At 41.2% G+C, this 15435-nt stretch overlaps 1 protein-coding gene across 3 annotated transcripts in view; it reads right to left on the bottom strand.

Moving 5' to 3' along the window:
• ssbp4 (single stranded DNA binding protein 4) overlaps window positions 1-15180 on the bottom strand; it is a 120516-nt gene extending 105336 nt beyond the window's left edge. For all 3 annotated transcript variants that reach the window (XM_061780624.1, XM_061780623.1, XM_061780625.1), the window contains exon 1: window positions 15008-15180. In XM_061780624.1, coding sequence (XP_061636608.1) covers window positions 15008-15063 — 56 coding nt within the window. In that variant the 5' untranslated portion in view covers window positions 15064-15180. The remainder of the gene's footprint in view (window positions 1-15007) is intronic.
• Between the last annotated feature and the right edge of the window lie 255 nt (window positions 15181-15435).

Raw genomic sequence — 15435 nt, 5'->3', positions numbered from 1 at the left:
ATGTATTTAAAAGGTGTGTTTTAAGGAGTTTAATATGTTTAAAGCATGTGGGAAATGTTTTTTATATGCTCTATATGCTGGAACATACCCTTCGTGATGAACGGGGGTTCATTTCAAGTGTACAGTATACAGTACAGTATAAAACGGGGCAACCTTACCATGAGAATAGCTTTAAATCACCATTTTGCAGTCTGTGGGATCGAACTGTCATCCACATATACTGTAGCCATGAAAGTTTCATGGCGGGGCCTGGTGTGATCTAAGGGGCTCGGTGCCCCGGCAATGTGCACCTGCCCCAGATGGAATACATTATTCAGAGCCCGTCATTCAGTCCAGGCTTCGGGGTGGGGACGCACCTTTTGTTACTTAGTCAGATGCGGTAAGTGTAAACGGACAAAGTTGAAGACATTTTGTCAGGCTGACTGATGAAGGGCAGGCAGATGAAGTGTCAGAGGGAATCTCAAGGTCGCGGCCTCCTCCTTCCTATGCGGATAAGGAACACTGGAATACCTTCGCGGTGAACCCGGCGCTAATGGCACTCGTCACTCAGGAAGACGAGACAGGAAAGCACATGTAGAACATGATGCTCGCATGTTCTGGCCTTCCTCAACATTCTTACAGATAGACAGCAGTTAAAAAAATGATATTTTATATATATATATATATATATATATATATATATGTGTGTGTGTGTGTGTGTGTGTGTGTGTGAGTGTGCATGTGTTTGTATATATACAGTGTATGCGTATATGTATATATAATAACAGAGATCTAATTGTACAAAAAAAAAATGACTAATGTTAAGAATGTGCTAATGCATTGTCTAAACAACATATAGACTGTGCTTAAGGTATAACAAAGCATGAAAGTAGTAAAAGCCTTTCATTCATTCATCCATCTTCCGTTCCGCTTATCCTCGTGAGGATCGCGGGCGTGCCGGAGCCCATCCCAGCAATCTTCGGGCAAGAACCGGTCGCCAGCCAAACGCCAGCCAAACGCGGGGCACATAGAAACAAACAACTGTTCGCACACACATTCACACCTAAGGGCAATTTCGAGTCTTCAATCAACCTACCATGCATGTTTTGGGGATGTGAGAGGAAAGCGGAGTGCCCAGAGAAAACCCACGCAGGCACGGGGAGAACAAGCAAACGCCACACAGGCAGGGCCGGGATTTGAACCCCGGTCCTCAGAACTGTGAAGCAGATGAGCTAACCAGTCTACCACCCTGCCACCAGTAAAAGCCATATATACAATAATTTCATTTGATATCCTCCACTGCCAAATTATTTTGAATTACTACAAATGCTAAGAATTGGAAGCTGCATGCTTTGTCATCTATGATTCAACTGCTTTCACTGATGTTTTTTCCCGTGGTATTGTTCCAGTATCAGTATCAAGGTACTTTATGCAGGTATATTATCAAACTCAGAATTTTGGTATCATGACAACAATATGTCGACTTCAAGAAACTCCTTTCTTACTCAAATCTGTACCAACATTGCATATTGTCTTCACATTCAATAATTTCCACCCAAAACTGAATGAATGGAACAAAAGTTGATACTATTTTCCTTAACTTGTGATTTCAAAACTAGTTATGCATCAATTTGCTGTCTTTATGTAATAATATAATTTGGCAATGTTAATATGTTTTCACAGTCATTAACAGCCCCCTGAGGAAAACCATAACTTCACGTGGCAAGTAACAAGAATTAGTTTGACAAACATATGGCATATTATGAAAAAGTGACGTGTATGCAAATTCAGTATTTGGGTCTCTGAAGTGCCTGCGCACACATTAAGCAGGAAATTACAAAACCAAGCAAATTTTTAGTAAGTTGCCTTTTGTCCATATATTTCTTTAAGCAAGCCGTTCAGATTTTGGCCCTAATATGACGCCACAGACCGGCCAATTTACATGATCGCGACCTCGCACAGTTTTCCCACCCATAACGTAAGATAACAAGCCAAAACACACGCACAAAGTTGTTAGTTATTATCATATATAATTTCTGAAGCTGGTTTAACTAGGCTGTGAAATTGTGGGTCCAAATAATAGGGCATGTACCCCTAGCTACCACAAATAAATTGTGTTAGATACCCTTTATTCGATATCAGCAGTGTACCTGCTTAGACACAGCGAAATAATCCACTAAGCGTTGTCGAGGGAGCACTGAGAATTGCAACTAGGAGAGTGAAAAGTGGAACCTCTGAATTCAAGAAACTCTGAAATTCAATTCGGAAAATGTCAGCAAACGTGCTTAATAAGTCTCACAAATATTAAAACGAAAGGATTACTCCACAAGGGTGTTTTACAGAACGGTACCAATGATAGCAAAGGAAAAGTGCGATGATACCTACAACTCCATTTTCTGAGCGGCTTCTCCTCACTAGGGTCGCGGGCGTGCTGGAGCCTATCCCAGCTATCATCGGGCAGGAGGCGGGGTACACCCTGAACTGGTTGTCAGGGCAATATGTTTACTGTAAATCAACTTCATTATTGAAAAAAAAAAAAGTTGTTTGTGTTGTCTAAAAGTAGAGAGAGTCACCTCCTCGCCATACCTCCCTATCAAGAGTGAAGACATAATTTGTTGTCCTATTACACAGCGGTTGCTATTTGTATATTTGTATGGCTGAGTTTTTGTATATTATATATTTTAATCATGATTATTAATCACAATTATTCCTCATGTTTGGGAAAAATGAGAATAAATGATTACCCCCAAAAATTCTACTTTACCAAGGGCTAACTGAATAAACTTGCTATTATAAAGTGCAATCACAAATTGCAACTTAATGGAAGCAAAGGTAATGCATGCTTAATGCATAATGCATGCTTTCCATTTGAAAATCCCTGTCGTCAATATTGTGAATTGTCAAGGACGGTACGCCTCCGTTGCTCTGCTGGACCATTGGTCAGTTGTGCACAAAGTGCAAAGAACTCCACCGTTGTGATTTCCCTCTCTATTTACTTCTGGGGTTATTTTACTGCGGTCAGACCAGCCCAAAAGTTCAAGTGAAGACAGCCGCTACAACGATTGGTAATAGTGTCCTACTGTGACACGCCACCTCTTCGCCAACATGCTGAGAGAACCAACTTCCAAATAGCATTTTCATATATTACTACAATGGACAATGCCATTTTAAGCTTTTATTTGGAAGTTGGCTACAGAACGCGATGCCGACCATAAATGAAGCCTTAAACATACGTTCGGGCACTGCTACAAAGGAAGCACTTTTCATATGCAGCACTGACCGCATTTTAAATGTAAACAATCGCCGACGAACAGGCTCATTAAATCGTGGCTGCCAAAATTGCGATCACAATTAAAATTGGATTAATTGTGCAGCCTTAGTGTATTTTACTTCTATGATGAAAAAAAATCTCTGTAGAGTTTCTCTTCGCGCCGCTGCCCTCGTTCCTCACCGCCTGTCCCGAAGTACCGCTGGTATGAATCTTTTAGGACTAGCGGCAATGCGACTAGCCGAAGCTAGCGAGGCCAACAACTGTGCTTTTCCATAACCAGCTTCATATTCGGACCCGCACAGATGTATGAATACGGTGGCGCCTTGTTGGTCAGACATTTCACTGCTCCACAGTGCGTTATTAGTTCAAGGACAGCAGCAGATGGGCGAGTGAAAAGTCTTCCGCAAATTAGCTGATTAGAAGACGACATACCAAAAATGTTATGAGCAATTGAACGACTTCAATTGTGAAAAATGTTGACGTGGTGTAGTAAAGTTGACTTGTCAACTAGTCGACTAATACAGTATATTAGATAAAACATCCATCGGTTGGAACCGGTTCCAAATTAACGATACCTTGGAATCATTAGCTGAATTTTCTAGCGGTTCCCTATTTGAATTGACGAGGTCATAGCACATTTTACAGAGCGTACGCATCGCATGGATCAGCTGATATTCACACAACTACTGGCCTCAAGTGGTATTAATATGTTACATGACACTAACTATTCTGGGTAAGGGTGCCAGATTGCCACCAAGAGCAGCAGTAAACGCACGACTAAAAACGACACCATTTTAACTCTAAACAACTAGAAACAGCACCACTTGAACTATTAACCCTGTCTGTACAAAATAACACATTAAAGATATTTAAAGTCCCCTGGGTGTTTTTCCTCCCTCAAACTTCAAATTTGAGAATCAATGAGAATCGATAAAGAATCGATCGCTAAGCAGTTTTGAAAATGGAATGTGAATCGTAAAAATCTCAATTCCCATCCCTAGCGCAGAGAGATCATTTCAATTAGCATCATTACATATGGGAAAAAATGCCTTTGAAACATGAACAAACTGAATGTCTGCCAGTGTCCTGGAACACGTGGTGTTCAACCATTCCACTGTATGTTAATGCAAATGAAGAGACGACGGCATGTATGTGAGCTCCACAGTCCAATCAATGTAGATCCCCACAATGTCACTAACTCAAGTCACGGTTTCTTCCTTGGTCCAAATGAGCACTTTGTTCCTCGCCCACACATCAAGAGGTCTTCTCTTCCACTACCTGGTCCCCTGGAATCACACCTGACATTTAGCCCCCAGGGCTGCCCCCATCCTTGCATTACCTTTCCTCGGCTCGCCTCCAGAGACAAGAGCATATCAGCCATGCTGAGCGGCTAAAGCGCAGACAGTTAGCAAATGAACTTTCGTGTCTTTGTTTCAATAATTCAGCAGTTCGAGCGGGAGCGGGGTGAGCTGAGGTGTGCTGGGAAGGAACCGGATTAAGCACCTCTGTTTCACAGACAGTATTATCTTTCAGCGGGAAAAAAAGACTAAAGATGTGTCGCATGTATAATTTAAATCGTACCCGGCAAGTGTAGCCACATAAAAATCGCAAAATATTATTTCCGGAATATTCATTATTCATGAAGATCGTATAAAGAGCAGTATGGATGTACCACTTGAAGACGCCTGAGCGACGTGGATGCTGTGATACGCGCCCGCTAAAGCTTATTCCCACCGCACACGCTGTTTATATTTGCTCGGCTTTGTTACGGCACTCCCTTTGTCAAAACAAATCAGTGTCAATAAGGCTGAAAACACGCACAATCACATGTGCTTCTGTCGCTCGACGGAAGAACACCTGCAAAAATGCCCCATCATTTTGTTCATCTGTTTATCATCAACACGCCAGCGAGACAGGCAGTGAAAGAAAAGCAGTTATAATGATTGATGGGAGATCATATTGCCATAAATGTCTGTTTCAGTCAAGACCTGCACAGCAGCTGATGAGCTAAGGAATATTAGTAAAATGATGAGAGGGAAAATTGTTGTAATATCATGAGGGGAAAAGTCGTAAAATTACAAGACAAAAAAGTCGTAACGTTGTGAGAAAAAAAGTAATAGTCATAAAATATGCTGCCAGAATATAGTTGTAATATTATCAGAAAAAAATAATAATATTATGAGAAAAGAAAGTTGTCATGTTGCCAGATTGAATTTATACATTTAGAAGGAAAAACGTAACGTAACCAGAACAAAGTTGGAAAAATCACAATAAAAAAGTTGTAACATTCGAAAAATGTCAAAAAAGTTGTAATGTTACATGACTACAATTGAGAAAAAAATATTATATATCCATCCATCCATCCATTTTCTGAGCCACTTCTCCTCATTAGGGTCGCGGGCGTGCTGGAGCCTATCCCAGCTGTCATCAGGCAGGAGGCGGGGTACACACTGAACTGGTTGCCAGCCAATCGCAGGGCACATACAAACAAACTACCATTTGCACTCACAGTCACACCTACAGGCAATTTAGAGTCTCCAATGAATGCATGTTTTTGGGATGTGGGAGGAAACCGGATTGCCCGGAGAAAACCCACGCAGGCACGGGGAGAACATGCAAACTCCACACAGGCGGGGCTGGGGATTGAACCCGGGGTCCTCAGAACTGTGAGGCTGACGCGCTAACCAGTCGTCCACCGTGCTGCCAATATTATATATACATATACACATCACAAGAATAAGCATGTAATGTTGCGAGAATAAAGGCATAATGTTACAAAAAGAAAGTCTTATTAGTACAAGGAGAAAACATTTTATATTAAAATAATAAAGTCATAATATTTGAAGAAAACAATTTAATTTAACAGGACAAAAAAATTATATTGCCAGAATACAGTTGGAAAAATACAAGACAACTGGTGTAATGTTATGAGAAGAAAATGAGAAAGAGGTCATAAAGTTGTGAGAATAAAGTCATAAAATTACAATAATAAAGTTGTGGTGTGTCGATAATAAAATCATAATGGTATAGTAATTAAGTTGTAATATGAGGAAAAAAATGTGTTGTGCTACAAAAACAAAGTACTAATATTATAAGAAAAGAGTTATCAAGTCACAAGATCAAAGGAATAATATTACAAGGAAACATTTCATAAGAATGCAAGGAAAAACATCAGTATAATTTTTACATACGAATATAAACGAAGAAGACAGTCACAACTGCTCAGGAAGGTACAGTAATATTAGTCATTATTCGCAGAAGATAAAGAATATATGCCTGTGAGTATTGTTGGATTGTCTGTCTCCGTGGGTTGCTGCACCGTGTGTGTTCAAATGTACAAAAAGGGTTATAACAATACGACGTTAATGCTTGTATCTTAATTTTTTTTGCTTGCAAGTCAGAGCTAAAAAAAAAGCATACATGAAGGTACCGGTGCAATTTTTAATGGAACGGAAGAATCTTTGTCTGAGTGGTCTGTACTCCTGTTTCAAGTATCGTATTGCGCCGATTAATTCTGCCCGGAAGAGCCGAGATCTGTGTGGATGCAGCTCAATATTCCCATGGCTGACGTCACGTTGTTCTTCCAAAGAACGCAAACTACATAGTTGAGTGAATCATCAGCGCCTCTGTTGGTTGTAGTCAGGTAGTACACTCAATTGATTTCACACAATCGACAAAATGATTCTTTTTTTTCTTTTTTTTTTTGAGGCCCACCAACGCAGTTTTGTTCCTGATCTGCATTTCTCTAATAAACCAACACTCGCAGCCCTTCACGCACTGATGTCAAACTAATTCATGAACCACAGATCCAATATTTACACGGTGTGCTTTACTTCAAGCGATACAATCTGACATGCGCGTGCACTGGCAGCCGCTGACGAGGCTGACGAGAGGCAGCATTAATTGACTGTTGTCATCTCCCCGACACGGGCGCAGTCAGCCGAAGGGTGCCGGGGCTAAATCAAGGGTTCCTTTAGCCTTTTCCAGCAATGTTTTCTCTTGTTCCTGCGCAGCTCTTTATGCCGTCTTCAAAAGGCTAAAATGCAGATGGCAGCGCCATCTGTGCCGAGTCAAAACGGCGCATTGAAAACCTGATGATCCCCCACCATTAAATGGCACGAAAATACGTGGGAGGAGCCAGAGGAGGAGGAGCGGGGGATGTAAAGAAACAAACTGATTAACTTTACACTTGAAGATCTTTTAGCACAAACACATCTCCAAATCACACAAGAACATGTCTGTAAACAAACTGAATGGAGACGTTTGATCGCTATCTAGAATTTCAGCGAGTGCGGAAGTGTTAATTAAGACCCAAGATTCATCAGCGCACATTTCAAAGGCTTGCCAGTGACTGAACAATAAGGTCATATTAATGCAGAAGCCCCTGAACGGCTTGTGTTCACTTTAATTTAATTAAATGCTGGGGTGACGGCATGGCACCGTGGTGGGGTAGTTAGCACATCCGCCTCACAATTCTTAAGGTTGAGGGTTTGAATCCTTGTGAGAAAATTGCTGTCCGGGCTTGTGCTGTTTTTCTCTGGGTAAGCTACGCCCACATTCCAAAAAAATGCAGATTAGGAAGGATTTGTTTGTGTATATTTGCCCTGCGATTGACGGGCGACCAGTCCAGGGTGGAGCCCGCTTCTCGCTCAAAGTCAGCTGGGATTGGATACAGCTGCCCCGCAAACCTAATGAGATTAGTTGGTACCAAAAAAGCATGGATGGATGAAATGCAGGAGAAACGTGCTGTGAGCAATCCATTTCTTTATCTGCAAAAGGGCGACGTCTCCTTCCTTTTTGTCACTAATTCTAACAAAAGTCTCATTACAGCATTACTTCTCAAAAATAAATGATGGAAAAGTGAAACAGTTCTTATGTTTTGCTCTTGAGTAGCTCAATTGGTCTGATGAGTCATGGCAGTGTAAGGAGAAAAAAAAAATCTGAATGGAACCGGTTATCTTCAGATCAGAATCAGGCCTCTTCCAAATGTGGATAAAAATCTGACATGTATCTAATATCTCCCACTGTGAGTGCGGCATAAACGATGCCGATAGATGGGATGTATAATGCGAGCTCGCTGACATCAAAATCAACCGAATGCTGACGCATATACACGCGTGTCAGCCCAAACAACACAAAACACATTTAAGGGCACTTAGGGGAACTAAAAACTGCAGCAAAAAAAGAATTGTTTTAAATATCGTCTACATCTGCTACATTAGAGGGGTGTCCATGATTAAAGTTGGAGTATGTAATTATTTTGTGTTAAAATAAATAAAAATAAGTAATTTTCATCAAAGCCCCTATTAGAGGAGATGATTGACTGCTGAATAAGCCTATCAGCTCCTCTGACATCTTGCTGTATTTTCAGTATTTGATATTCTCTTATGTATATTCAGTGAATGCTCGCTTAATTTCCCATACTGGCCCATTTGGTGGCACACCAAAAGTGACGTAGCGGAAATGACGGCAGAGAAGTGACGCATTTTACCGAGGAATGGATGGAGCGCAGCGGCCCCTCGTCTTTGGAAAACAAATTGAACACAAATGGTGCAGCAACACATTTAGACATTCAACATAGCAGTAATCACAGTCATATTTTCTTTATCCTCTGCGAGGAGCTGAGGAGCTCAGATGTCTATCATGTACGGACATCCACATACAGTAAACCCATCTGTCTGTCTTATATTGCCCCCAGGTGGCCAAGGCGGACAGCAGCACAATGGCCATTCAATTCATGCACTGTGACAAAACTGTTTAATTCTTTTTAAATCTATTTAATTATGTTTAAAAGTACATTATTATAGAGATTTAGCTCCGATTTTTCTGTTGCACATATGATTTTTTTTTTGTTGAAATACATTTACAAAGTGCTTAAAAGGTGTGCTTACAATACATAAGCTTCAATGTAATTAAAGTGTGTGAGAGGGGTATTTTAAAGCTTATTATTTAAGTCCATAATTATTAGGTATTTCCTATACATTTTATCCTAGCAAAAAAATTGTTAAAATGCTTAATATGTCTAAAAAAAAATTTTAATAAACTTAAATGTGTTTAATGCATGAAAGGAGAGCTATTTTAAGACATGAGTATATATATTTTATAACTACTTACACGGTCTTTCTATACTGTGTATTTTCAACTATCGTAAGTTGGTCCAGAACAAAACTTTCGCGATATATGTCGGATCGCTGCATACATTTGGAAAAACTAAAGTTTAATACTTGGAATACTTTAAAAAAAATAAAAAATAAATAAAAACTTAAAAATTGGACATACTGTGTATATTAAATCCAAATTAGGCACTTGGAGTGTAAGGCTTCCCTTCGTTTGGATCCGAGGGAACAGACGACATCAGTCTTGTTCAATTGTCTGCCCTCTGGCGCCCCCTTTACAATATGTGAATATGTAAAGAGCCATATGAATATGTTAATGCGAGCTAATTCTGCGACGCGCCGAAGCGCTCTTACAAGGGAACATGTGTCGGCCCTGTAGGGCAGGTTTGGGTGACAAGACAGGTGAGGGGGAAGAGGGCAAGAGGCCTGCATGACATCACACACACACACACACACACGATTTACGATTTTTAGCCTTTGTTTATGAGCGACGCCATTTGGACTTACTGCGCATAGTTTCTGCGTATGTACGCAGTTGTTGCTGTAGCCCTCCACCGAGATCTCTGCGGGACGGAGGCATCCATTAGCCTAGCCTGAGGACCCGCACCTCTATTGATGGCAGTGCCTCAACCGAACCCAAAAAGGAGCCATCGCCGAGGTGGAAGGCAACCGCGGCAGAATGAATGGGAGAAAGTCAATCCAACACAGTATGGTAGCTAACCAGCCGGCTAGGTAGCCCTACGTAGGTAGCGAGCCGGCTACCTAGAAAGGAGGCAGCAGGTCCAAGGCAGCAAGGAATTACGGCACCGAATGGCCCAAAACCAAGCAAATCTAACTTTGGTCGCGGTGTGGCAAGTGATCCTGGTTAAAGTAAGCCATTTTAAACTGAAAAGAAAAACTTTTAGAGAGAAACGGTAGCCAAAACGGGCCAGCGTACTCTCTTTTCGGCTCAATAAATAGTTTTCAAATAATCAAATTGTTTTTTTTCATTCGTTGGACTATTATTTTAGAATAAGTACACGGAGTAATGATTCGATTCCGATTTGGAAGTCATTCGTTACTGTCAATAGGAATAGCGAATCAGGATTTAGAGTGCGAGTCCGAGCCCTGATAGTCTTTCACCACAATAAAAACGACAAGGAGAGTTTACAACCACACTTCTAACTTCTTCTATTTCTTCTTCTACCACTACTCTTTTTCATCTGTGTCCTATGGCACCATGATGCCTCTCACAGGTCAGTCTTGGTACTACGACAGACATAGTTACATATGTGGTGTGCTGTGTTGGTAATCTCGAGTGCACCAAATTCCTGTACTGTAAGAGCAGTAAGCACACACAGAGATTTATTTTTCCTCATCACGTTTGAGGTCTCTCACTTTTTCAAGATTGGCTAAGATGTCGAAAAGTGGTATGCGTGTACCCCGCTTCAGGCTTTTTTTTTTGCTCCAGCATTAGTAAATGCTTGGCATTTCAGCACCCACACAATAACATGACACTTATTGTGCTGCTTTTCATATGTGGCTGATTAGAACGCAAAGCGACACACTCCGCACTATAGACAAATATGAGGCTTTTGTTACCCATTACGGTACAATTCATGTCGCCACCTCTCGAAAGACGTGTATTCCTCATGAGCTGAATTATTAATACTCCTCTTACGCTATCGTTTGAAACGCGGCAGCGATTTGACCGCGACATGCGATCAAGATCATTCATGATCAGAAGCGCATGCGTATATTATTTAATCAGCCGACAATCAATCTGTTGCTTTTGGGGCCGGATTGGGGGGGGGGGGGGGGGGGGGGGCGTTAAAACGGCAAACAGGTGTAAACGCACCCTTAGCGTCTGCTCATGTCATGTGTAATATTAAGGCATCATACACGGGTTCAAGGGTCACCTCTTGCCTGCTGTTGGTAGGGCCACCTGGGAAGCGTGTGTACAAAACCCACACACATCAATTCACAGCAGGATGACGCAACGTCAGACCCGACCAGGTAACGCATTTTATATAAAAGGAAATGTTTTTGTTGGTGCTTAGTGGAGCAGTGGTTTGCACCAAATTCTCAGCAAGCATTTGAATATCCACTTTCCCATTTTGGACCCTGGGACAATTTTTATTGGCTTGTCGATTGTCATAGTTTAATACCATAAGCAAGTACATCATTTGGAACCAAGTCCTGCTGCAAACTGCAAGTCATTGACGTACAGACAAGAAAGTTTGTAATTGCCTATAGATTCCTCAAGATGGCAGGAAAGCACTTTTTTTTATTAGACAAGGCTATGGTCGAACTAAACGATGCTCCTCGAGCCCCTTACTTCAAAATAGTCCCTCGGCCCCAAGATGCCGCCAAAATCATATTTTGGGTTCAGCCTGAACACAAAAACAGCCAATACGTGAGTTTTTCAGCGATTCATGTAATAAATTAATTTCTCTTCCTTTAAACATTTAGTATCAAACATACACTTTTTGTGGCATGCAAAAAGCCACATTTACAAACTCCCCAAAAAAACATTTGTGTTTTTTACAAATGTATAATACAGGACTTCCTCGGTTTTATGACAGTCCCAATATGCGACATTTTGAGATTAAGAAAGGCGCACAAGGAACTAGTTTGCGCAGCGGCGAAAGAATACGTGGTCACGCAGCACAAAAAGGCATGCTCAATTACTTACATACTTACTATTTTTCATTGCATTGTGTTTTTTCATACAAATATTTACGGTGATTCTGACTTTAGCACTGCATTAGTGATTGTTAGTGATAGACACGTTCCAGCATATGTACAAAATCAGATTACGTTGCAGCATAGAAAAGGAACTCTGTCTGTAAAACCGATGTCCATCATTATACTGGTTAAAAAAAAAAGCTAGAAAAATCAATTGCGGAGTCCATTATGTAAAATTATTAAATGAAAAGCATGCACAGTGATATGGTTTCACAATAACAAATTGTACCTCATAGGGCGACCATGACTCTGATGTGTCACATTGTAATAGTGCTACATGATGTATTTTTATACGTTTGGGTCCCAGAGAGGAACCAAACATCTAGTTTGGCTAAACAACAAGTTATAGAGACCCTAAATTAGCTGGGATATGCCCCCTTTTTTAAATGAAGGGGGTCCTCAGTTTACGATAGAGCTCTGTATTCTTACGCCGCTGCGCAAACTAATTCCTTACGCGCCATTTGTAAACTTGAAACCTTCCTACGACAGTTCCATTCCTAAAGCAGTGATGTAAACTAAATTTATATGCAACTCCAAAGTTAATAACCTACATTAAGGCAGTAGTAAAGTCATAATTACAGTAAAGATTTGCATGAAAAACACTTCTAGACCATAAATATAAAACAAATGAAAAACAGTAACTGCGGTGACTGAGCATGCTGCGTGTGTATTCTTACGCCGCTGCACAAAGTACTTAATTGTGTGATACTCATAACTTTGTAATGACATAATTTCAGTAATTATTTGTAGGAAAAACATTTTGGGCCATAAGTGTAAAACAATACGATGAAAAACAATGAGCGTGGCGGTAACGGAGCGTGCGAAATCTAGTTAAACGCACAGGGTTTGTAATCTTAAAACCTCTTACGTAAAGACTGACATAAACTGAGGACCACCTGATACCTTTTTCGCATCAGAGGGCCATATTCAACATACAGTGGTAGCTCGACTTGTGGGTGACCTAACTTACAGGTTTTTTTAGATGCAAGCCAATCGCTCGGTCGATTTTTTTGCCTTGGGTGGCAAGCAAAAATTGGAGTTACGATCGCTAGTTGGTCCCAGCGAACTTCATAAAAAGGAGAAATATGGCAGATAGTGAACAATTCTTCAAGAAGAGGGGCCCAGTGCTTTCTTCAAGTTGTCTATTGCCACTCGCAGTTGACGTTTACTCTCAAACTAAACATAAAAAGAAGAGAATTACACTTTGTGTATTTAAACAAACCACATAACTTTGTCTTATAAAAGTCTGCTAGCTTAATGCTAAAATACAACACGATGTCGCTGCGTTATAACCCTTTAAGTGACAGACGTTTGAACACAGATGGTGCAGCCACACATGTAGCCAGACAGTATAGCAATACCCACAGGTATATTCTGTATACTCTGCAAAATAAACAATTAATATTACTGCAACTTACTGAGCAGTTCATGTATACACATATTATACTGCCCCCTGGTGGCCAAGGTGCGCACACCAGAAGGAGCCCCACAATGTATTAAAGCATGAAATAATGATGTGCAAACTGTTTAATGCTTTACATTCTATTTATCCTCTATTTATCTATTTTCCGTACCGCTTATCCTCACTCGGGTCGCATGCGAGCTGGAGCTTATCCCAGCTGACTCTGGGCGAGAGGCGGGGTACACCCTGAACTAGTTGCCACCCAATCGCAGGGTACATTTAAACAAACAACCATTTGCACTCACATTCACACCTACGGGCAATTTTGAGTTTCCAATTAACCTACCGTGCATGTATTTGGGATGTGGGAGGAAAACATTCAAACTCCACACAGGCGAGGCCGGATTTGAACCCGGGTCCTCAGAACTGTGAGGCAGATGTGCTAACCAGCCGGTCACCGTGCCGCCCACATTCTATTTAAATGATTTTAAGTTATTTACGGTAGGATTATGACATTTCTGTTCATTTCAATGACAAAAGGTGATTTCAAATATGAGTGTTTTGAGTTCCGAGCGTGGTCACAGAATGAATTAAAGTGCATCAACCTTTTGCATCGCAAATGTTGGAAAGCATACTAAAGAGGCTATTTGTTTATATTCAAATTGGAAATTGTGCTGAAAATGGTATTTCTTGAAAATATGCTTGAATATGACTTTTGTGACACACTGAATATAATGAGCATTTGCATCAAAATGTGTTTACAGCATTTCCTCTGGGTTGCATGTCAGACCAGATCAAATGCTCTGACGAACTGTATATGGCCCACGGTCCATAGGTTGCCCATTTTTGGTATAAAATGAATGAATCCCACTAATCTTCATGGTTCTAGTGCAAAAAAAAAAAAAAAAAGTCCCACAAAACAGGTCAAATGAGCCGCACATGAATTTTTCTCAAGTTTCTCCCAAGTGTGCACCCAATGAGCGCTTTAAAAAGAACAAGAGAGCCTTTTTTTTTTTAAAGCACACCTCCGTGATTTCCGCGCACCATAAGCCACCAGAACCACGCGAAGTGCAATTTTTAACCACTCAAAAAAGTGTCTGCAAAAAACGCACCATCCAGTCGCAAGACTGCTTCGGCCCCTCTCTGAAAAGTTTCCCGGGACCAAAACTTTTGACTCCTCGGTTGCACCCCGCACGTGAGCGCCCGCAAAGGCAGCCTCGGTTCTCCGACGAGAGAGGAGCACTTCACAACAAGCACCGCGAGAGAACGTAACTCTTTGAAAATAACAATAATAATAATGATAATAATAACCAACAGGAAGTCCGTTGAAAAAGTAAAAAGTTTAACGCGTGCACCTTTAACGCTTGAGAAGGCGTGCGTGAAAACAATGACAATTCACAGTGACGAGAGCTAGTTGGAGAAAGTTCACATCGGCGCAAGAGTGCAGGTCAAAGCAGCTTTTAAAAAAGGAGAGCGAGAGAGATTTAAAAGCAAACAAACGCTGGGACTTACTTTTCTCGGGCTTGACTGTCGGAAGGGACCACAGCTCCTTTACCTTTGGCGTACATGCTGGATTCTGTTTTAAGACTTTTGCCCCACTCAACACCTGTCAAAGAAAGCAGCCAGGAAAACGCTCCATCTCCATAGCTACCCCTTCTGTGTTTTTCCTCCCCCCCTTCCTCCCTCCCTCCCTCCCACCCTCTCCCTCGCTCCCACCTCCCTCACTTTTTTTTTTTTTTTTTTTTTTTTTTTTTACATCGCCAACATTGGCCACAAATCAGGCACAGTTTCTATCGGGGGAACTTGAAACCGTCCTCGGCTGGATTTTTTTTTTTTTCCCCTCCTCTCCTCTCCTCAGCCGCTGTTCCGCAGACCTGCACTTACTCCCTCCGCTAAACGCGCGGTAGGGGTTTCTTAAAGGGAAACACACACTCTTAGTG

Source organism: Phyllopteryx taeniolatus, chromosome 7 (genome assembly GCF_024500385.1).
Source record: "Phyllopteryx taeniolatus isolate TA_2022b chromosome 7, UOR_Ptae_1.2, whole genome shotgun sequence".
NCBI lineage: Eukaryota > Metazoa > Chordata > Actinopteri > Syngnathiformes > Syngnathidae > Phyllopteryx > Phyllopteryx taeniolatus.
Note: the sequence above shows the minus strand (reverse complement) of the source record. Positions and strands in the feature narration are given on the sequence as shown.